This window comes from Octopus bimaculoides, chromosome 8, assembly GCF_046866305.1.
Source record: "Octopus bimaculoides isolate indiv1 chromosome 8, ASM4686630v1, whole genome shotgun sequence".
NCBI lineage: Eukaryota > Metazoa > Mollusca > Cephalopoda > Octopoda > Octopodidae > Octopus > Octopus bimaculoides.
The window spans coordinates 56171553-56195342 of NC_142935.1; the positions used below are offsets into that span (position 1 = coordinate 56171553).

The 23790-nt window shown below is 35.8% G+C and overlaps 1 protein-coding gene across 5 annotated transcripts in view; it reads right to left on the minus strand.

Annotated features, from left to right (window-relative positions):
* Positions 1-414: 414 nt before the first annotated feature.
* The window catches only part of LOC106882633 (tensin-3), a 255983-nt gene continuing 232607 nt past the window's right edge, over positions 415-23790 (minus strand). For all 5 annotated transcript variants that reach the window (XM_089356522.1, XM_089356521.1, XM_089356525.1 and 2 more), the window contains 2 exons: positions 19999-20067; positions 415-572 (listed from right to left, as the gene is read on the minus strand). In XM_089356522.1, coding sequence (XP_089212648.1) covers positions 430-572; positions 19999-20067 — 212 coding nt within the window. In that variant the 3' untranslated portion in view covers positions 415-429. The remainder of the gene's footprint in view (positions 573-19998; positions 20068-23790) is intronic.

Genomic DNA, 23790 nt, shown 5'->3' on the forward strand with positions numbered 1-23790 from the left:
ATTTCAACTCCGAGTGATGGTTGATGGGGCTGGGGGGGGGGGGGCCATTTATCTTTTAGCTTTTACTTGTCTCAAGCATTGGACAGTGGCTATGCAGAGGCACCATCTTGAAGGGTTTAGTCAAACAAATAAATCCCAGTGCTCATTTTTAAGTCTGATAGTTAGTCTTTCAGTCTCTTTTGGCAAACCACTAAGTTATGGGGACATAAACAAACCAACACTTGTCAAGCAGAGGAGATGGTGGACAAACACAGTAAACTCAACACAATTTCTATCTACCAAATCCACTCATAAAACATTGGTTTGCCCAAGGTGCCATTCAGTGGAACTGAACCCAAAGTCATGTGGCTGCAAAGCTAGCTTCTTAACAACACAGCCATTCCTGCAACTAGATTTAGTTCAACTGAATGGTTAAAGCCAGCAGCAGAACTAGCTGAGAAGATAATGAACAAAAGTCTTACCATTTGTGCTGGATTCTATTAAATTATTGAAATTCCCATAAGAGTCTGAACGAATAAGACCATCACCACCATCATCAACTGGTACTTTCACATACGAGTCAAATCCACTAACTGAAAATAAAAACAATGACATAATTAATGAAAGTCAAAGTAGTTAATCTTTTGTCATAATTATCATTATTATCACCAAATTAAACTGCAGTAGTCATTCTGTGAAGTAATGGCTTTTAGTATAGCATATGCACAGAACAAACTGGGCAGTTCACTGCATGTTACATATAGGGAGTTGAGAACGATAATAAAGATATGGGTAATGATTATATATAAGGCTTCACCACAAGATCTGGTCTTCATTGCAGTGTTGTGGCTCTTGTTTCTCACTGACCATGAGAGCTATGCCAGCAGAATGGACAGATTAAAGGGCAGAGACCAAACTAATATGGACCATTTCTTCTTAGAGGTAAAAATGAGTTTGCATAAGGCCAACACTCCCAACCTAGTAAAAAAGCACAATTACAGAAGCATCTATGACAATTTTAACCCTTTAGCATTTAAACTGGCTATATCTGGCTCAAATATTCTACCCGTTTTTACATTCAGATAAGCCAGATTCGGCCTCTCACACCAATCCTACAATGTTAATCTAAAAATAAACAATCATGTCCTCAAAATCTCAAGGCTAAAAGATAATATATGGTTAATTGAAAACAATGTGAATAAATAAGCTTTACATTTGACAGAGAGATTTGAATGCTAAAGGGTTTAAACCAACAAGACCTGAAAGAGAAAAGCTTTCCTTCAGGGAAACATATGAACTTGTAAAGGAGTGGAAGAAAAGGAGACCCTAAAATTAGCTGGAGGCAGTATACTGAGATAGAGCTGGGAAGTAGAAAGTACAGCCTAGATTTGAGAGCAGTGGAAATAAAACTGCTGATTGCCTATGCACCACAGGGAGCAAAAAGCTTAAGGAAATATATATACAAGGTCCTTTTCAAACAGATTCTAGCCACTTTGTCTCAGTAAGGTTTCAAATTAATGATGGGTGCCTGTAATTTATTTATTCAGCTGTTCTCTATTGTTGATGCAACCATTTGTAATGGGGATAATGATTATGGTTAAGGTGTGGCTACGGATCCTGTGGTTGGTCTAAAGAGCAGATTCTGCCACTGTCATAGTTTTGTGGCTTTGAGAAAGGTGTCTAGCCTTGCTTTATCCAGTTTGCTTAAAGAACAGGATCCATTCCTTTTCATAGATATGTGATTAAATGTGTACGTGTTTATGCACACACACACACACACACACACACACACATATATTATTTAAAAGAGTTCCAGCTCTGTCCTATTTTTGTGTTTTATTTATATTCTTACAAAAATTAATGTGGGATATAGAATATGGAATATATAATATAAATAGTAAAATGAAATGAAGTATTGAATGTCTTATTGAATATATGAAATATTGAGTATTAAATATATAATGACTAGTATACTTTCCTGCCTCATGACAGTCATCAAGGTTCCATCTGACACACACACACACACACACACATATATAAATATATATATATAAGCATCCATTTGTAAGAAGAGTTTAAACATTGCAACAGTTATAATGAATGTACCATCCTACTCATGGAAAATTAGATGTAAAAAAAAAAAAAAAAAAAAAAAAAAAACAGCAACCTCCTCCACTCCAAGCAAACTATTGTTATTATAACAAGTAGTATTATTATAACTAGTATACTAATGACATAATTTCTTGATTTCAGAACTTTGTTTATAACGAAACATGATAAACAAACTTTAGGAACTCTTATTAAGAATTAAGATTTTATTGATGGCTTTTTGGTATAGGACATGCGTGACATGAGATATACACATTATACATACACACAAGCACAAACTTAATGACTGAATCTCCTATGGAGCAAAGGAGATTCAGTCATTAAGCACCAAATTAAGGAAATGTAAATTTCACAGTCAAAAATTGCCTCAGTTTTTGATGATGGGCGTTTACGAGTTATTATCCGTATTGTATCAGTTATATATTTAGGATATTTGGATGGAAGTGGTCAGTGGATAGAGTATGTATAGAATGGTGGGTGGATAATGCTTTGTGTATTTTGTACATTTTAGTTACTGAAATTATTTCACCTTATATCAATCAATCGTTATCACCACCACCACTGCTGCTGCCACCCATACTGGTATAGGTTAGACCAGCCATTCTCAACTGGGGCTCATATAGCCTTTGCAGGGTCCATATAAGATTTTTTATTTACTGAAATTATTTCACCTTATATGAATCAATCGTTACCACCACCACCACCACTGCTACCACCCATACTGGTATAGGTTAGACCAGCCATTCTCAAATGGGGCTTATATAGCCCTTGCGATGTCCATATAAGATTTTGCTGTTAAAGCTTACAAGCAATAAATTCATTATGCTTCTATAATGCACAAAATATTTTAACAATATTTTAATACTTTTCTCAATAATATGTAATTATAAAAATACAGTAGAACTTTTTATTAAACATCAAATAGCTATGGGGTTAAGGGAGCAGTAGAGCAAAATAGGAATCAAATGGGACTATATGTTTGTGTGACTATGGAATACTCAGTCACTTGCAATTAAATTTCACAAGCATGCTCTTCCACTGATTGAATCTACTGGAACATTTAGTTATTGTAACTGATGGAGTGCCAGGCCATTCTGTAGTTGCCTTAAAAAGACATGTGATGTATAAAAGTTTAGATTTTTGTAAATATGAGATGATGACATTATTGTGATGTATAGCATGAAGTGATGTTTTCTGATACTACCTGTGAGTAACAGAGAAAATGGTTAATTTGATGAAGTTGTTTACTCATTTTTCTAGAGTTAGGATTTTAATTTCTGTATACTTGTTTTAGAGTGTTTAGCATGTGGCTATGATAGTGATATCTTCAATGTAAGACACTGTGTGTGATTTATCAGAAAGCTGAATGTCATGCCCATCCACACAGACAATCATCATCATCGTCGTCATCGTTTAATGTCCACTTTTCCATGCTTGCATGCATCAGACAAAATATGTTGAGGCAGGTATTTTTATAGGTGGATACCCTTCCTGTAGCCAACCCTCATCTGTTTCCAAGCAAGATAATATTTCCTGTAATCAGTCAGCCAACCAGCCAGCCACACACACATATACATGCACATTTATATGATGAACGTCTTTCGGTTTCTGTCAACCACTTATGAAGCTTTGGTTGACCTGGAGTTACAGTTGAAGACACTCGCCCAAGGTGCCACACAGTGGGACTGAACCCAAAACCACATGGTTGGAAAGCAAGCTTTTCAATTGCACGGTCACATCTGTGCCTTTATATATAAATGCTAAACAAATTCAAGTGATAGAACAGTTCTTGTATGATCTCATCTGGGAAACTGTATATCAGAGATATTTGATGTCAAAAGATAGATAAACTTGATGCCCTTGAAAAGTAATTATCCAACTATCATACTATGTAGTTTCCAAAAATTTTGGAAATTCAATCCTGAGTTTGGTATCAGGCAGCTGGTAATTCTATACCGGTATATCAGCAAGCTTGTAGTTGCTTACTTGACTTGCTAGAAATAGTTACCAAAATCTTCCTCAAACTTCACCCTACTGTCTTAAAAATGCTTGAATGCACTTTACCAAACAAAATAGTTATTGTGTAACTCACAGGCAACACCAGAAAACATCATCTCATGTTATACATAATAATGTTGCCATCTCACAAATGCATAAATTTAAAATTCTATACAACACATGTTGTTTTCACATCATCATCATCATTTAGTGTCTGCTTTCCATGCTGGCATGGGTTAGATGGTTTGACTGAAACTGGCAAGGTGGAGGGCTACAACAGGCTTGAATCTGATTTGGCATGGTTTCTACAGCAGGATACCCTTCCTAACATCAACTGCTCTAAGCGTGTAATGGATGCTTTTTCTAAAAAAAAAATATATAAGTGGCTTTTACTGTTGTAAATTAATTAGTCCCCATATTAGCTCTGATTAAGCAGACAGCAAAGGCATTTAAGTTGAGACCATTTTATAATTTAAAGGATAATGTGAGCTGAAGGAAATTTAGTTGTTATTTCTAGCAGGTTGGGCAGCCACATAGACACCCCTGTTGACTTGTTGAAGATCATAGTGATGGTTTTGTATGTGAAATTGGTTTATTAAATTATTAGTATTTTTGAAGATGATGAGATGACAAGAGATCGAGACTTGTGGTGATTTGTTGTACTTGAGGAGACATGTCAAGCTAAGTAAAATCGTGGCCATCCATAGATATAGGCATGTCCTTTATGGCCATACCTCCCCCACTCCCTCTCCCAGCTAAGAAGGTCTTTGTTTTGCAAGTGCTGATGGCATGTAAAATGCACCTGTGCTGGTGCCACATAAATGCACCTGTACTGGTAGCATGTAAAAAGCACCTCAGTACACTCTGTAAAGTGGCTGGCATTAGGAAGAGCATCCAGCCATAGAAACCATGCCCAAACAGACAATTGGTGCTTGGACAGCACTCCGGCTGTCCCAGTCAGACCGTCTAACCCATGCCAACATTGAAAATGGACATTAAACGATGATGATGATGACAATGATGATGATAATTAGTGATGGTGTTAATGTATATGACAGTGTTGTTACTATGGTCACTATTATTGTTGCTGTTGTTGTTATTAGTATAAATGACAGTGTTGGCATTAGATGAGTGGTTGTTAGTTAAAAGGGAGATGCCAACAAGACAGAAAACAAAGACTAAAGCTAACAGCACTAACAACAGGGTAGGCCATACAGTACCAAGATGTAGGTGTTCAAAGAGAAAGAGAGAGAGAGAGAGAGAGAGAGAGAGAGAGAGAGAGAGAGAGAAAGAGAGAGAGAAAGAGGGATTATCATGTGACTTTCAGTTATAGAGTAAGACTCAACAGAAAACACGAGTCTAGAAGAAAGAAACCTTTTCATTTAGTAGTCATAGTGAACTTAACCCCTCACCGCACCAGGCGGCATTGCACTGACCCACTCTCAACGGCAGACACTAAACTCTCATACAAAGACTCTTCATTTAGACTTTGAGACATTGTTAAGTAGTAGTAGTAGTAGTAGTGGTGTTGATAGTAGTAGTAGTGGTGGTAGTGGTGTTGATAGTAGTTGTAATAGTTACTGTAGTTGTGGTAGTGGTAGTAGTAGTGCTGGTTGTAATAGTAGTTGTAGTAGTGGCAGTGGTAGCATTATTATTATTATTATTATTATTATTATTATCATTATTATAATTAGTAGTGGTGATGATGGTGGAAAGAAGGAGGGAGGGAGGGAGAAGAGAAGAAAGTTCAGGTTTTAAAGACTATATATAATGTGAAGCTCTGAAATTTTGTATCATAAATTAAAATGTTACTGGGAGTATATCAGTTTTTAATGAGGCTAAACACACACACATTCTCTCTCTCTCTCTCTTTAACGCATAGAAAATCCTACATGTTTACTTCCTTACTTCCTTGTGTAAATACACACACATATGTACAGTTGTGTGTATAAGGGTGTTTGTGTGCATGTATATTACATAAATATATATTGCTTTTCTCTTTAGTTCAAGTTTTAGCACAATCTCATATGTGTTTGTGTGAGTATACACACATATGCACAAATGTCACTGTAAAGTTTGATATGAAATAATAGCAACTATGCAGCTTTGGTTATTAATAAAGTTAGAGACGCACCCATGTGACAGGGGGAGAGAAGATAGGGTGAACGAGGCAGAGGGAGAGAAAGGGAGGGAAAGAGAGGGAGAAAGGAGAGAGATGGAGAGAAAGAAAGGAGAGGGAGAGAGAATGAGGGGGAGTGAAGGAGCAAGTGAGAGGAAGGGAGAAATAACACTACAATTAAGAGTTAATTAACAATACAGTCCAATAACAAAACTGTTGCTCTTCTCTCATTGGTGTCTTTTTGTCTTTGATTCTAAACAGCAGAGTTAAGAATTTAAAATATTTCCAACAATGATCAAAGACTGCTTATCATCATCATCATCATCATCATTGTCATCAATGCCACCAACATCACAATTTGTATTGGTAAAAGATGAATATTTGAAGAGGCTTAGATAATGTCTGAAGGAAGCTTGGCCCAGAAGAGACGTGTATAATGCTTACATGTTAAAATAAAATGTTTTTTTATGGAAGACTGAGATAAATGAAATAAATAGAAGTGTAGAAAGAATAACTAGGAAACAGAGAGGGAGACACAGAGTGATTCAATTACTGAAGTGAAATACAACCTAGGAGAATTTGCAAGGACTATATAGAGACTGTTCTGAATCCTCAAATACAAAATATAAAACCTAAAACATGGCTATGAACCAGAAATAAATGAACAAAATCTGTAAAAAAAATTCACAATACAGATTTTTCAAGCTGAGCCGAGTGGCAGGTGACCTGGGGGTAGACCAAGAATGAGATGATCAGATAATATCCATTGTCTGAGCTACTTACACTATTATTATTATTATTATTATCATAGCAGGAAAGAGTAATAACATTTACTTCTAAGAGGGCCCTCTGGAACCCACTCAGAAATAGTGGGCAGCAAAATTGTGGGATATAATTTCATATTGTTATTAGAAACAGTATTGAAAAGCCCAGAAAATTTACTCGTGTTCTTTCAGGAGGTTTTGGTTTCTAAGAATTAATTCTTTGCCAGTTGAAATGGTTGACAAAACTCATTTGAAAATGTCTTATATTTTGGAATAAAAGAGAAAAAACGTACTACAAATCTTTACTCAATGAGATCAAACTTAAAAGAAGGCAAAAGGAAAGTGAAAAGAAAAGGCATGCATAACCTATTTGCACACAAAGATAAAATAAAATTTAATTTAATAAATATATTTCAACAAAATGGCATCAAGAGTTATTTCCCATGTTTGTCATTTATGCATAGGTAACAAAAGAAAAAAGAACATTTTGATTCATCCATCAGCCAGTTTTAAAGATAATCAAACAGAAATTTAATGAGTTCAAGCCACTCACTCAATGAGTATTTCTGTCAAATTTGGTGGGACGGTAGAAAAGCTCACCAAGCCGAAGCCTGCACCAAACTTCTACGACAGTTTTGGCAAGATTTTTACAGCTGGATGCCCTTCCTAACATCAACCACTCAGTAGAGTGGACTTAGAGCCTTTTACGTAGCACAGGGGGGGGGGTACAATATAAGAACTTAAAGTGTGTGTGTGTGTGTATGTAGGAGGGGATTTCAAACATGCACAGGACTGGAATTTCATGGAGAAGTCTGACTTTTTGATTTCTAACATAAAACACAAGGCCACACATTTTGAGGGAAAGATATTCTTTTATCCTTTTATATGTTTCAGCCCAGAGGCCATGGACATGCTGTTGATTTAATTGTTTCAGTACATGATTGGTATTGATTATATTGATACTGGCTGCAACAATGTATGATGAACTCAACCATGGCCAGATTTTAAACATAGAACAAATAGGGATGCCCCTAAATACTACAAAGACATTAACCCTTTTGATGCCAACCCACCTGAGATAACTCCTGATACTGATACAAACTTCCCATTTTGAAATGATCTAAACCAAAATCTCATCTTAATTTCTTCCAAACACCAGCTTCATAACAAAGCCATTTCACTAAATTCTTCATTATTTTCAAAATTAATTGAAACGAAGAGTATTTCAGCAGATATAAGATAACAGAAGGGTTAGAGTTGTTCACCACTACACTCTAATACACTGTCCTCACTAATAATAATAATAATAATAATAATAATAAGAAGAAGAAGAAGAAGAAGAAGAAGAAGAAGAAGAAGAAGAAGAAGAAGAAGAAGAAGAAGAAGAAGAAGAAGAGGGAGAAGAGGAAGAAGAAGAAGAAGAAGAAGAAGAGGGAGAAGAGGAAGAAGAAGAAGAAGAAGAAGAAGAAGAAGAAGAAGAAGAAGAAGAAGAGGGAGAAGAGGAGGAAGAGAAGAAGAAGAAGAAGAAGAAGAAGAAGAAGAAGAAGAAGAAGAAGAAGAAGAGGAGGAAGAAGAGGAGGAAGAAGAAGAGGAAGAAGAAGAGGAAGAAGAAGAGGAAGAAGAAGAGGAAGAAGAAGAGGAAGAAGTGGAAGAGGAGGAAGGGTAGGAGCTGGTTCCACCAAGTTTCAGTCAAGTGACTTGATGATAATGGTAATAGCATTTATGAAATAAAAATTCCTTAGATAAAGTAGTAAATTTTTCATGTTTTGGGTGAGGAGACTATGAAGAGGTGACTTTCAAAACATTTGTATACTTTATAAGACAAGAAATTTAAATGAAACTCCTCAGGTGAACATATGAAAACATCAAACCATAGGTTTGCTTCAATGAAAGTTTGCCTCCAGAGAACAGTAACCATCAATGAATTTTGAAATGGTGACGCTTACTTCGATTTTTTTGTTTTTTAAATCGTGTTGGTGAAAATATTTCACAGAAAGAAATGAAGAAAGAAAGAAAGAAAGGAAGTGGAAGTCAGAGTGTATGTACAGGTGCATGTGCATATAAGTGTGTGTTTGGTGTGTATGGGTGCAGAGGTATAAACATATTTGAAATTGTAATGAGATTAATTAAAAAAACAATAGATGAGGAACAAGAAATAGAGAAGGTGAAAATGAAGAACAAGAGTGACTGAGTCTTTTAACAGGTGTGTGTGTGTGTGCGCACATGTGTGTGTTTGTGTTTGTGTGTGTGTGTGTGTGTGTGTGTGTGTGTGTGTGTGTGTGTACATGTATGGGAGCATGATCACTTCTCAAGATAAAGAAATAGCAGCAGTGGAGGAAGAAAAAAAACTCACCAAGTTCCACTGGCAGATAGTTCAAGTTGCCTGGTATCAACCAAAGGAGAAAGCACCAGAATTTTCGGTACTCATTACATATGACCAGACAACAATAAAAGGGAACAAAGCAGTGACAACAACAAAAACACCCACCGCCAGTTTCTGTGCGAATAATGGCATCACGAGTAATTACTAGTTTATCTCAGTTAAATAGAAGACTGACAGAATGTGTGAGTACAGAGAGAGAAAGAAGGGGGGGGGGGGAAACAGAAAAAGCGAGAAGGAGTGAGAGAGAGGGGGAAAGAGAGAGGGGGAAAGAGAGAGGGTGCATATGATTGCTTGCCTGAGATTACAAATACTAACAGTTGCAGCCAAACAGGCTAGGTGGTTTCTCAGGAAAGAGTTGATGATGGCCAATTTCATGAGAGGTAGTGGGGTTTAGAAATGAGAGAATGTCAACAGGAGTCATTTTCTTAGTTTCACAGAGAGAGACAGAGAGAGACAGAGAGAGAGCGAGCGAGCGATAGAGAGAGCGAGTGAGAGAGAGAGAGAGAGAGATAGAGAGAGAGGTGATTTTTTGTTATACAGTTGGAGATAGGTGAGGTGTGGGTAGAGTAAAGCAGTAGGCATAAAACTTTTGGTGGGGGTGGTTTTGTCAACCAGTAATACAGAGTGGATCTATAAGTTGGATTCAGAACACCACCATCCCCCCGCTCTTAAAACACATTCAATAACAAAAAAAAGAAAAAAATGAGACAAGTAAATCATCTACAAAATATTGTTTACCAAGTCTATCATATTTTCTACAATTCTCGGGCTCAAACTCTGTCTGGGATACAACATTGAATCTATAGGTAAGACATGTTACTCAACTCAGTTCAGTACATCCACATATTAAATAATGCTTGACACATTTCACATTTAAATTAGATTAATGAGAAGAGAGGACACCCACTCATAAGCCATAGCCAGTGCACATTAACCGACCACAAAAAAAAAAAAAAAAACGTGCTTTAACAACAATTTCTGTAAATGTCAAAATTTGCAGGCCCTGTTTAGTGTAATTAAGAAAGTAATTTTTTCACTAAAATCTTCAAGTCATTAACAAGTTATTTCATTAAACTTATTTTTGAAGTTCTTTTGGTACTTCTGAGACTAACATTTGGTTTCCATCAAGTATTTTAACCCTTATGCTTTAAATACTGTGGGGTTAACCTTTGTAATAAGCTTTAACAATCAGGATAGATCATAACTATCATCATTTTAATTCGTTAGGTGAGTGAATTAGCAGAAATGATAGCGTGTCAGATAAAATGCCTTGACTAAAATCATATTTTAAGATCAAATCTTACTGAAGCTTATTTAAGCTTCCACAGCCACTAAAATAAAGTATCAGTGAAATACTGAAGGGAAAGAAGTAATCTAATTGACCATATGAGGCATGTCCAAAAAGTTTCTGGGAATTGACAGGGCCTACTGGCATGAAAATTTTCATGCATATGCACTTCCCATCCAAAGGATTTTGCCCACATGGCATTAGTTTTGGCAGGAAAAAATAAAGTCAGATAGTTTATGAACATGCCTCGTATACCTTTCATAGAATTTGAGTCTTTGTACTTCTGCTAGAAATTAGTACAATAGCAGCACCAACTGGACTAATCTGCAACATTTTTCCTATCATCTTGTTCTTGATTCTCAGAGAAATGCTATTTATTAATTGCAAAACCAAACACAGCATAAGATTGCCAGTAATGAGATCTTAAACCTGATTAGAGTTTCATATTGTGTTAGTGAAGTGTTACAGAATCTTACAAGTTGTGAACTTGTTGATTCTCTAGATTGGTCTGCTGGTTTTAATGGATTGCTCTGTTGGTCTGATTATATTGATAACTTCCATGCATACCAGACTAAGCAAAACTGATTAGGACTATACAACAGCAACAAGAACTACAGTCTGCCAATGTTGCTGTTGTGCTAGCTGGAAAGACTCCCGCTGGTACAATCTGAGCAACCAACATTGGGACCACACATAATTCCTTTTCTACTCTAGGCACAAGGCCTGAAATTTTTGGGGAGGGGGCCAGTTGATTAGATTGACCCTAGTTTGCAACTGGTACTTATTTAATCAACCCTGCAAGGATGAAAGGTAAAGTCATCTTTGGTGGAATTTGAACTCAGAATGTAAAGACAGATGAAATACCATTAAGCATTTTGCCTGGCGTGCTAATGTTTCCACCAGCTCACTGCCCTGGATCATACATAATTCCAGTCAAAAACTGCACCATTGTTTCAATTAATTTGGAAAATAATACAAAACTAGGACAAAATTAGTAAAATAACTTCTTCATTTTTAATCTGTTGTTGCTAGAAAATTATGATACGAACCTTTTGAAAGGAGAGAGTTTGTATCATTGAAACTTAGAAGCCATTACAAGTAGGTTAGTATAAGAAAAAGTAAAATTATTATGTAACATTCACTTTGAAATATTGGAACCATGTCAAACCACAATATTTCACATGATGATATGATAAGATTGCTTGTGACCATACTAATTGACCTCCGATTTAACTGCCCTTCCATAATTAATTAAATTCAATAACAGTTATTATGGTTTAACCCCAGGTCAACTATGATTCAAGAAGACCTATGATCAAAAGGTACTCCAGTCATCTTTTTGTTTTTCGCAGAGTTTATCTAGAAATACATAATCCAAAGTATCCTCATTTTTTAAAGAAGGTAGGCTGTGATTGAGACATTTAGTTTCTATTTCAAGCAAGTTGAACAAACCATTTAAACGCTCCCTCACTGGCTTGTTCAATGTAATTCTCTTTCAATACGTCACAGCCAAGATCACGTGATCAAGATTCAATCACAAATTCTTCCATCTGTTATTTCAAAACATAATAGCAATTTTCAACTAATTTGTTTAACCTTTTTGATACCAACCCACTTGAGACCATCCCTAGTTCTATGATATAAGCTACTTGTTTTAAAGATCTACATAAAAACTTTCCATTGAAATTGTTTGTAATTTTAAAACCCTAACACCAGGTGAATAAAGATATTTTACTATATTCTTCGTAACATAATGGTCCATCTTGAGACCATGTCACCACTGTTTTTATTGCTTTCCAGCTCCACCTGTTTCTTCTAAAATATGAGTAGTCATGAAACTCTTCTACAGCAAGAAGCCTGCTTTGCCCAGGCCCCTTCTCTTATATATTTAGCAATCATAAAGCCTTCCCATCAGTTGTGCTGATGGTAACCTCATTAGTGCTGGTCGCATGAAAAAAAAACACCCAAAACACACTGCAGAGTTGTTGGTATTAGGGAGGGTATCCAACCAGAGAAACCACACCAAAGCAGCAACTGGAGCAAAATGGAGTTCCTGGGCCTATTGAATCCTGTCAAAGCATTCAAACCATGTTAATATGGAACAGGGATATTAAACGAGGATGACGAATAACAGCATGTTTCAACAGAAGTAGAGTAACAAAAAGGTTAAGTCATTTTTTTTAAGGAATCCAGATCTAATTTTTTTACAATCCATAGTTTCAATAATTGAATGTTTAGACATGAATTCTTTCTCTTGATAAGTGAATTAGGACCGATTGAGAAATAGGTGTTTCTGATTGCTAACCATGCAGTGGTTTATGCACATGCATAAGGCAAAGACAAAAGTGACTTCTAAAAAGTGGAAACATTGTCATTTGTTCTTTTTTTACATTGATGAAACATTTAGCTATTAGCTCTGTAACAGCTTTGTATTCTCACAGATTATCTTTCACTAATCTCATCACTATTGAATAAAATTTCAATTAAAGTAACATTTTTTTATTTTTTTTTATTGCAATTAATTTTATTAAAATAATGAAATTATTTTTTTTCAGCTTTTGGCAAGAGAAAGCTTTGTTTTGTCACCTCATTTTTATTTCTCTTTCATACACACACACACCTTTCAATGCTTGCATAGGTCAGACGGGGTTCATTTAGGCAGATGATCTTGTTACTAGCCCTCACCATTTTCCAAACAGTGTAATATTCACCCCCCAAGTCCAGACATATTTTCAGGGGAGATTGCAAATACTAAAGCTACTCAACTACTAATTACTTACACTATCTCTCTCCCTCTCTCAACCCCTCACCAAATATGACATGCAATACTTTATTCAGATCACTAATTCCCATTGATACTCAATCACCATCTATTTATATCTACTAACAATTCCTTCTAATTCATCAAACTAAATATTGATTTCATATTTTGGCACAAAGCCAGCAATTCTGGGAGAGGGGTAAGTCAATTAGATCAACCCCAGTGTTCAACTGGTTCTTATTTTATCGATCCTGAAACTATAAAAGGCAAAATTGACCTCGGTGGAATTTGAACTCAGAACATGAAGACAGATAAAATGAGACTTAGCATTTTGTTGGCATGCTATGATTCTACCAGCTCGCCACCTTACACCAAGTTAAATATTAACTGCTGTCATCTCAAACACTCATTCACTCCATCACCAGAGTTGGAACCTTTCAAGACCATGGGCAGTGTCCCCTCATTTAGGAGTACAATAAACAGCAGCAGCTAAAAAATCTACAAGCTAATATTAGACATAGAAACCAGTAAGAGAGAAAGACAAATGGAACAGGTTCCATCAGTTCTTATCACAGCAACCTTCTCTCATTGGCAGCTGTAAATTTCTGAGCAACAAACTAACCATTCTGTCTGTGACCAAACTAATCAGAAATAACTGCAACTCTGTATCAGCCATGAAGACAGCTGTCAGAAAGTTACTGGAATTATCTTGTAGAAATGAAGATGTAGATATATTATACAAGTTTGTACTTAAATTTATAACTCTTCTTCCCTATCTCTCTCTCTCTCTCTCTCTCTCTCTCCCTATTACTCTCACTGCTGCAGAGAGAAAAAAAAATTCACTGAAGGAATGTTGATAATCAAGTAAGATCTTTTTAAAAAACCAGCCCGACCAGTAGTGATGCGTAGGTAGTTACTACAAGCAGTAAAAGACAATCAGTGGGTTAGTAGTTGAAAAAGTAATTCAACCTATGGACTATATTAGACAGAAAAGTAGAAAGACTTTTTTAAGCCTTACTTATTTATCAAGGATTGACTTAAGTGTATTCAGAAACCTAAAACTGAATACCATGTCTGAGATTTTCTTAGGTTAACGCCTGTTAAGCAAGATAACTTGTTTTACCTGCCTTTTCAAAGATTTTTGTTTATGTTTACCAGAGTAAACTTTAGAGAAGTTATTTTTAGATAAAGAACTGTGAAAATATTTGGCGCAGTAAAAAGAAAAAAAAACCCAAAACAACTAACTACACATCACTAAATGATGGGGGGGGGGGAATTGCACAGTGAGAGATGACTTTATTTCTAGTTGTCAGAATGAATCTCATAGGCAGATGATAGAAAAAGCAACAGTTTGGCATGAAGTTGTTAAATTATACCTTAGAAAGTTGGCATTCATGCATAAAATAAATAGGGCTAGAATGTTTTGCAGACTTATGTAACTCACTACAAGTATGCAATAGCAGTAGTAGTAATAATGTTGGTTTTTGATGATAAATATAAGCCTCATTTACTAGAAAGACATTTACTATGTTACAAAATAGTTCCAATAACAAACCGACCCCATGTTGTAGACGGTTAAACTATTCCTGAACAGCAACTATGTTTGATATCTAGGTTCAAGTCAATGTCACTGAGCACTTTATGGACCTATAACTTACACAGAGAAGAGAGTATTTAGTTCTTACCACCAACTCCTTTTTATATATCGAGTAAGGCCACTTCCCAGATGGGACTGATATTATATGTTCTTTGACACTAATCGGTCAGTGCATTGTTGGCTTTTAGGCTTTTTGATTATATATTTTTTCTTTTTTATCTTTTACTTGTTTTACTCATTGTACTGTGGCCATGCTGGGGCACTGCCTTGAAGGGTTTAGTTGAATAAATCAACCTCAGAACTTTTTTTTTTTTTAAAGTCTGGTGCACATTCTACTGGTGTCTTTTGGCAAACTGCTACGCTATGGGGATGTAAACAAACCAACACCTGTTGTCAAGGTGGTGTAGGACAAACACACACACACAAGCTTCCATTAGCCAAATTCATTCACAAGGCATTGGTTGGCTCTGGGCTATAGTAGAAGACACTTGCCTAAGGTGCTGTGCAATGAAACTGAACCCAAAGCCATGTGGTTGCAAAGCAAGATTCTTAACCAGACAGCCACACCTGTAGAGATAATTTCTTTCTTTCTTTTTTTTTTTTAAACTTTTTTTTCAGGTTTGGAGTTTTTTTCTGTAGTTCTTTGAGGGATTCTTCTATGAGTACCAAGTCATCAGCAAATACAAGTTCCAATGAACACCACACCTGATCTCCTAATTTATTCCCTGAATGACTATAAAGGAATATTAAGAGACTGAAAATAGAATCCTCATAAACATTTATCTGTGTTTACAAAATTCCTCTCTGAACTTAAAGTTCCACCTGACCTTAGACTGCCAGGTGTGTACTTGACATAATATTTCTCAGTTTTTAAACTACAACTTATCATGAGTGAGAAAAACCCTTGAAATGGGTTTTGAATGTTGCACAGAAGCTCATTTTCAGCTGAATCCAAGCAGACCTCCCAGTAGGTAAATGTGGAAATACAGAAATGGAATTGGGAATTATTTGTATGTGGAGACTAATTAATTTCTGTGAAGGTTTTAAATCTTTTACAGAGGACAGAAGTAATCATTGAAATATTGGGTGTTCTATCATATTTTAACACTTGAAAATATATCTGATGCAGCTGGTGATGATGAGGCAATACTGACATTAAGGATGATCATTACGATAATGATGCCAAAAAAGAGGCGATAAGTTTATAGATATTAAATGATATATCCCAGCAATGCATCATTCAACACTGAAAGTTGATTTGGTCAAATTCCATCTGTTGTAACAAGTCAGACTAAAATAGGGCTCCTCAGCTTATTTTAGTCCAAATATAACTGTGCCAAGTAAAGAAGGCATCACTATGTTTGAAAGGAAATAGATCTGTTAAGAAATATTCAAATTGCTATAGGTACAGTAAAGCCAGATGTGTACAGAGGTAAAATGATATATTTGCTACCAAACTAATCCAGATGGGTAACATGTAGAAAAATAAATTCCTGCTACAGAAATGGCCAATATGGTTAAGTATTAAATTAATACCTTTAATCCTCTGAAATAAAAGATATTTTTTACTGATAAGACAGACAATATATTTATATTCTGATAATAGTTGGAAGGTCTGTAGTGTTATGTAAACTATTGCAGTCTTTCTTGATATACGGAGTACTGGCAATGGCACGACCACCAAACCTCTAACCTTTAGACTAGTCAATAATAGCTGCCAGGTCAACATTTAGATGAGGCAATAACTCATCAGAGTCAGACATTTCAGTATTATTTTTGTTCTATTTCATAAACTGATAACCAAAAGAAAAATTCAGTAGAACAAACAAACTCTGAACTGATGTTTTTCATTTCTAGGCCCGACAGTTGTATACTACTTGGTTGGAGACTACGATTCAGATATAGCCTCCTCATAACCCACACATAATGAGCAGGAAAAAAGAAACTAATGAGGCAGTTGACATTTCTGTATATAATTCTCAGGGGTGATAAGGAAAGAGGTGGGATGCTGCACTGCTTGCAATCACTGGGGTCACCGTAGTATTAAATTATTTGGGATAAGGAAGCTCATTAGAAGGGTTCTTGGCTGATCTGTTTGAATGACACTTTCTCAGAAATACTACTCTTAGGCAAAAACATTTTGGCTATTGTTTTCCCAGATAATCACTGTACAAGACATGCAGTAATGTCCATTACAAAACAGTTGGAGTATATTTGCACACACAGAATCATTAAAATTTCTTAACAAATCTATATAAAATATTTTTTTTTGCTATAAAACCCCACACATTGAAATGGCAGGTGAATATTTTTCGGTGTGTTCTTCATTAAGACCCAGATATCATTTTCTCAAATAACTAGGTTAACTTCAAAAGTGTTTATCAGCTTCATTTCCTTATAATTTTTATCAGCCACTAGACAGTTTGAACTTGTTCTTCATTTAGAAGCTTTAAATATTGGAAATGTGGCTCGTATTAACATTATCGCAGAATATACTTACTACTAAACACATTTACATATGCTGAGGCAACTACAATTCTGCAAATCAAATCAAATCACTAAATTGAGAAGTAGGAAAGAAATTAAGAAAGGGGGGAAAAAAATGAGAACACAAAAATTGAGTGCAATCAAAAGTGAAACTAAACTACCATTGGTTGACCATGGATGGCAATAATGTAGGTGGGACAAAACCCATTTGGTTAAATAAACACAATAAAAACAAGAATGATGTCATATAACCATCAAAATAGAAGAAAGAGGAAAGAAATATTAAATAAACATAAAGCAGCAGGGAAATGAAGCTACAAGTGAGTGAGATTTGATAAATGTAACAACAGCAGAGTAAGTGCCATGGTAGAACACATCTGTCTAAATATAACTCCTGTGCAAAAGAGTTAGAATGTAAATGAGGTGTTGGAATAAAATGCAAACTTTTTAAAATCAGTGCTAAGTTTCTGTTTACTTTGCCTTGCTCTGAGCTGGACTAATCAAACCTGCTAAAACTATAACGAGCTAGGTAGGATGTAAGGGAACAAATTTTTGTATGAAAGAGGAATAAGACTGGCAGTAACAGGTAAACGGCACAGATCCGTATTCTATAAATAATAAGGAAACATTAACTTGAATACAGCCAATTCTATCTAAATAACACAAACCGGTTTATTAAACATTAGAAGAGGTATTAAATGAAAACATACAAAACTGAAAACAATTATCAATATATAAATAAATTAAGACTTATTTTAAAAAACAAAAAGTTCAGGTGACTAAAGAACTCTCTCTCTCATATATATATATATATGAATTTTTTAAATAATTTCTATGAAATTACAACTTTAGCAAAAAAAAGATGTGTGAATGTTTGTGTATGCTGCTGACTGATGGATGGGCAAAGGTAGCAGACAAGTTAGTAATTAACTTTGAGGTGTTCTTGCACCAAATAATACAGCAGTTTACAGATAATAAAAACAAAAAATTATAAAGAAACAGGGTGGGAAAACCCCCCAAAAAAAACATGGTTTTAAAAGCACTTATTTTCAGTAAAGGCATTCTAAAGTCAGTTCCCATCCATCAAGAAAAAACAAACTTTGAGTAGAATATTATATTTCAACAGCCTGTGAAAATCAGATGGTGCGCATCAGCACTGAAGAGAGGGGAGAGGGGTGTGGGCAATCAAGATATCCATGCTCCTTGTATTTTGCACATAAAGAAACACAAATCCCCCCCAACACACATAAACACACCTAACAATACAGGTACTTAAAATTATATCAACTGAGAAGTATGTGCTTTTATTTATATATATATATATATATATATATATATATATATATATATATATATATATACACACACACACACACACACACACACACACATACGCAACGCATTACTGAAAAAGATTGTTGCATACATACATACATACAAATACATGGAGAACTACAATCAAGGGACTGACTAATCGATTACATTGACCCCTGTACTTATTGATTTTGGAAATAAAAAGGGAAACTAAAGTGCAGCTTAATACATATATAGTAACCTGTAAATAATCAAAATTCTGAAGCAACCGGCATCCAGGAAAAAAATAAATAATTAAAAGAAAATGCTTTGTTAATTAAGAGAGAGGAGAATTTGTGCTAATTTGAACTAATTAATTAATTGTTGCTAAAAGAAAAAAGCTTCTCCTGTATCTAAATTGAATTGTTGCTTCTCAAAGTACAGTACAGTATAGTATTATATTTTATTGCATTTATAGTACCTGTATTTTATTGGGTTAAGAAAACTTGTTCTTTACTTAAATAATATTTTCATTTCTTCCTATTTCTCTCATTTCTATTAAATTGAAAATATCAATGATAATAATGATGTATATACATACATACATAGATACATACATACATATACATATATATATATATATATATATATATATATATATATAGATAGATAGATAGATAGATAGATAGATAGATAGATAGATAGATAGATAGAGTTTTAATGAATTTTGTTATGTTCTATGGTAATTTAAAAAGTGATGCATAAAATTCAGTTATCCAGAAACTCTCCAGTCCTACTGGTGTCAGATAGGAAGGAGTTTACTCTATGTGTGTGTGTGTTTGTATAAATATTTTTTACATTCAGGTATACACATGCTGTTTAAAGCCCATTCACAGTATTTGGCTATCTGATGTCATCAACAGTTTATAATAATAATAATAATATATAAAACATAAATGCATTGGGGCACATGTTTTACTGGCAGTGCTCCAGTGTGGCCACACCTTAGGACTGAAACGTGTAAAAGAATAAAAGAAACACATAAAAGAATATGTATATCAGCACTTACACAACCATCAATACAGACACAGCAGCATACATATACACACACACACACACATATATATATATATATATGTGTGTGTGTGTGTGTGTAAACTCATGAATCAAAACAGCACATCTTCATGCAAATACAAAGAACACTATGAGCTATAGCTTACCTTTAACGAGTCCATCAGCATCCCTGCTAAATACAAATTCAACTTTACCATTGTCAGGAAATCTTGGGTCTGGTTGGAAAATATATTTAAAAAATTATAAATATCATATATATATATATGTATCTATGTTTATATACATATATATGTAGTAGTAGTAGTAGTAGTAGTAGTAATAATAATGATGATGATGATGATGATAGCAATATTTGCGAGGTAGCTGGTTGTTATGGTATCAGAATATGAAGATCATATTTTTTGCTTATGTTTGTTCTTGATTTTTTTTTTTTTTTTTTTTGCGTTATTAGATATTAGATGAAATCAATTCAGCCTTGTTCTGAAACTGGTCTATCAAATAGTGATATTAGTATAAAGAAAAAGTTGGCTGGCTGGTTTGTTGGTTGGTAGGGCGGTCGGTCGGTTGGTTGGTTGGCTGTCAGTCAGGGTGTAATGGAACTGGTGGGATATTTTATCTCTGTCCCAAGATGTTGTGGGTTGAAAAGATGATGAAAGTGGTGAGGGTGGCAGTGGCAAGGTGGGGGAGGAATTATTTCACAATTTTTATTTATTCATTTTTTTTTTTTTCGTTTTTAGTTTTACCCTGGTGGGAGATGGGTTAGGCAGTGTGTGTGTGTGTGTGTGTGTGTGTGTGTGTGTAAAAGTGATACAGGGTGGGAGGTGGAGAATTGTTTATGTGAGGGGTGGAGATGAAGAAGAAAGCAAAGGTGTGTGTGGAGGAGGTGTTTAGCAAGATATAAATGAGGGGGTTATAAGAGTACTACCACCCCAACCCTCCTGCTAGAAATGTAGATGTGTGTGTGTGTATGCATGCACATGTGAGAGAGAGAGAGAGAGAGAGAGAGAAAGACTAGATAAGCAACACTACATGAGTTTCACCTACTTTTACTAAACACTTACCACCACCAGTACTGCTGCCACCACCATTTGCTATCCTAGGTTACCTTTACAACTCAAAAGAAGAGAGTCATACAAAAATAAATCAGAGGATAAATACAGGAGGTGCGGGGGGGGGGGGGCTACTGCATGTGTGTGTGGATTTGAAGGTGAATGGATGGGGATGAAGAAAAGAAAAGATAGTCTGGGAGTTGGTGGTTGGCAGGGGGGATTGAGATGTGAGACAGAGATCAGAGCATTGGTGTTTCTATCAGAAGAATACTGGACTGGATGAGGAGAGAGAGGGTGGGAGAGAGAGGATGGGAGAGAGAGGGGGAGAGGGGGGAGAAAGATATGAGGTAGAACAAGAGAGCAAGGTCAGGAATGGTAGGCCAGTAGGAGAGTGTGTGTGTCTGGATAGAAAGTAAATAAACTTCTGTTGGGGAGGGATGCAGACGAGTGTGTGTGTGTGTGTGTATGAGGGAAGGGGCTGGGTGCAAATTAGATAGTAAATAAACTTCTGTTGGATAGAAGGATGTAAAAGTAGATGAGAAGGCAGGGAACAGAAGAAAAAGAATCGGAGGAAAAAAAAAAAGAAAAAAGAAAGAAAGAAGGAAAAGAAGTTCCAAGTTTGAGCAGATGCAAAGAGGCGCAAGCGAAGAAACCTGTTCAAGACAACCTGAGTCGAATGTTCTAGAAATCTCTGTCATAGGCACTGGCATGGCTGTGTGGTTAAGAAACTCACTTTGCGTTCACATGGTTCAGTCCCACTGCATTGCACCATGGGTTAATGCTTTCTACTACTTTAGCCTCTACTATAGAGGCTATGGTAAAAAGCTGTGTGAAAGGACAATGCCACATTCTATAGAATTGTTTTTGTTTACAATCTGCAACAAAAACGTTGTCTGAGTAATTTCTTGTCCAAAGGAGTGGAGGAAATAGCTCCTTACCTAAAAACAATTGAAGGTGGCAGGAAGAGCACCTGGCCTTAGGAAAGAGTTTTGTATGATCAAAACCAGTTGGGTAAAGTGGGCGTTAAGAAAAAGGTAATTCACTGTTATTTTAATGTCCATTTTTCCAATGTGTGCATGGGTTGGTCAGAGTTTACTGAGGCAAATTGTCTGTGGCTGGATGCCCTACCTATCTTCAACCCTCAGCTGTTTCCAACCAAGGTAATATTTCCTCATGGCCAGACATGTTTTTGTGGAATATTGGGAATAAATACTGCTTGTATGACAGGTCAAGGAAAGGGGACATAAACACGCACACACGCGCACAAACACACACACAAACACAAGGCTTCTTTTAGTTATCATCTACCAAATTCACTCACAAAGTTATGGTTGGTCCACTACAGAAGAATACACTTGTCCAAGATGCCACACAGTGGGGACTGAACCCAAAGCCATATGGCTGGCTCCCATGCTGGTGGCACGTAAAAAGTACTTTCCGAACATGATTGATACCATGCCTGCCTAACTGGCTCCTGTGCTGGTGGCATGTAAAAAGTACCCACTACACTCTCGGAGTGGTTGGTGTTAGGGAGGGCATCCAGCTGTAGAAACATTGCCAGATTAGATTGGAGCCTGGTGCAGCCAATGGCTCTCCAGACCTCAGTCAAACCGTCCAACCCATGCCAGCACAGAAAACGAACGTTAAATGATGATGATGATATCTCAAAAATTATTACTGAAGGCTAAAATATATTCAATACTTGAGAATACAATTCCTAATGCATATAACAGAATATGAGATTATAATTATTCATAGATGAAAAAAAAAGTTTTAACACTTATATGTACATATACTTTGGAAATGAAAAGTAAGTATTTATATCTAAGCTATGTTTCAATCATTTTGATCTCTGATTATCAACAAGTGTCTTAATCCTGGATATGTACTTCCCAAACTGGATCTTAAATTAGTTTAGAAATAAAGATTCCCAGTTTCAATTTAATCTAGTTGTACACACACAGTGAAGACACATGGCCCAATAGTTGGGATGTTGGATTCACAAACGTAATGTTATAAGTTCAATTCTTGCACCAGATAGTGTATTTTATCCTTGAGCAAGGCACTTCACTTTACATTGTTCCAGTAGACCCAGCTAAAAGTAGGTAACAGGGACACCTACAGATAGTGCTGACCCTTAAATTCAAGGATTGGAGAGACTTGTATTCTTAGCCTAAATGTCTTGGAAATTTAGATAAACTCAGGCTTCTTGACTCTGGCTTGAGTCAAACTGTGTACACAATAAATTATTATCACACAAACAACTCTGAAACATTTATTCAACCCCTTAGCATTTGGATTACTCTGTCAAATATGTTTATTCATTCACATTGTTTTGAATCAATCATTCATTATCTCATAACTATGAGATTTTGATGATGTTATTTTTTGGATTGGCATCACAAGGTAGGTGCGAAAAGCCAGATCTCGCCAGTTTGGTCATAAAACAGGTAGAATATTTGGGCTGGATATGGGCAGCTAATATGTTAAATAGTTAAAGACACTGCATTTACTGGCACTCTGATGGTTATGATGATAAGGGTTCCAGTTGATCCGATCAATGGAACAGCCTGCTCATGAAATTAACATGCAAGTGGCTAAGCACTCTACAGACACGCATGCCCTTAATGCAATTCTCAGGGAGATACAGCATGATACACAACGTGACAAGGCTGACCCTTTGAAATTCAGGTACAACTCATTTTTGCCGGCTGAGTTGACTGAAGCAATATGAAATAAACTGTCTTGCTCAAGGGCACAATGCATCGCTGGAAATTGAACTCATGACCTGACGATTGTGAGCTGAATACCCTAACCACTAAGCCATACACCTTCATAAAGACAATGCATTTACCATACTAGATATTATATACATAAATATCTCCACCC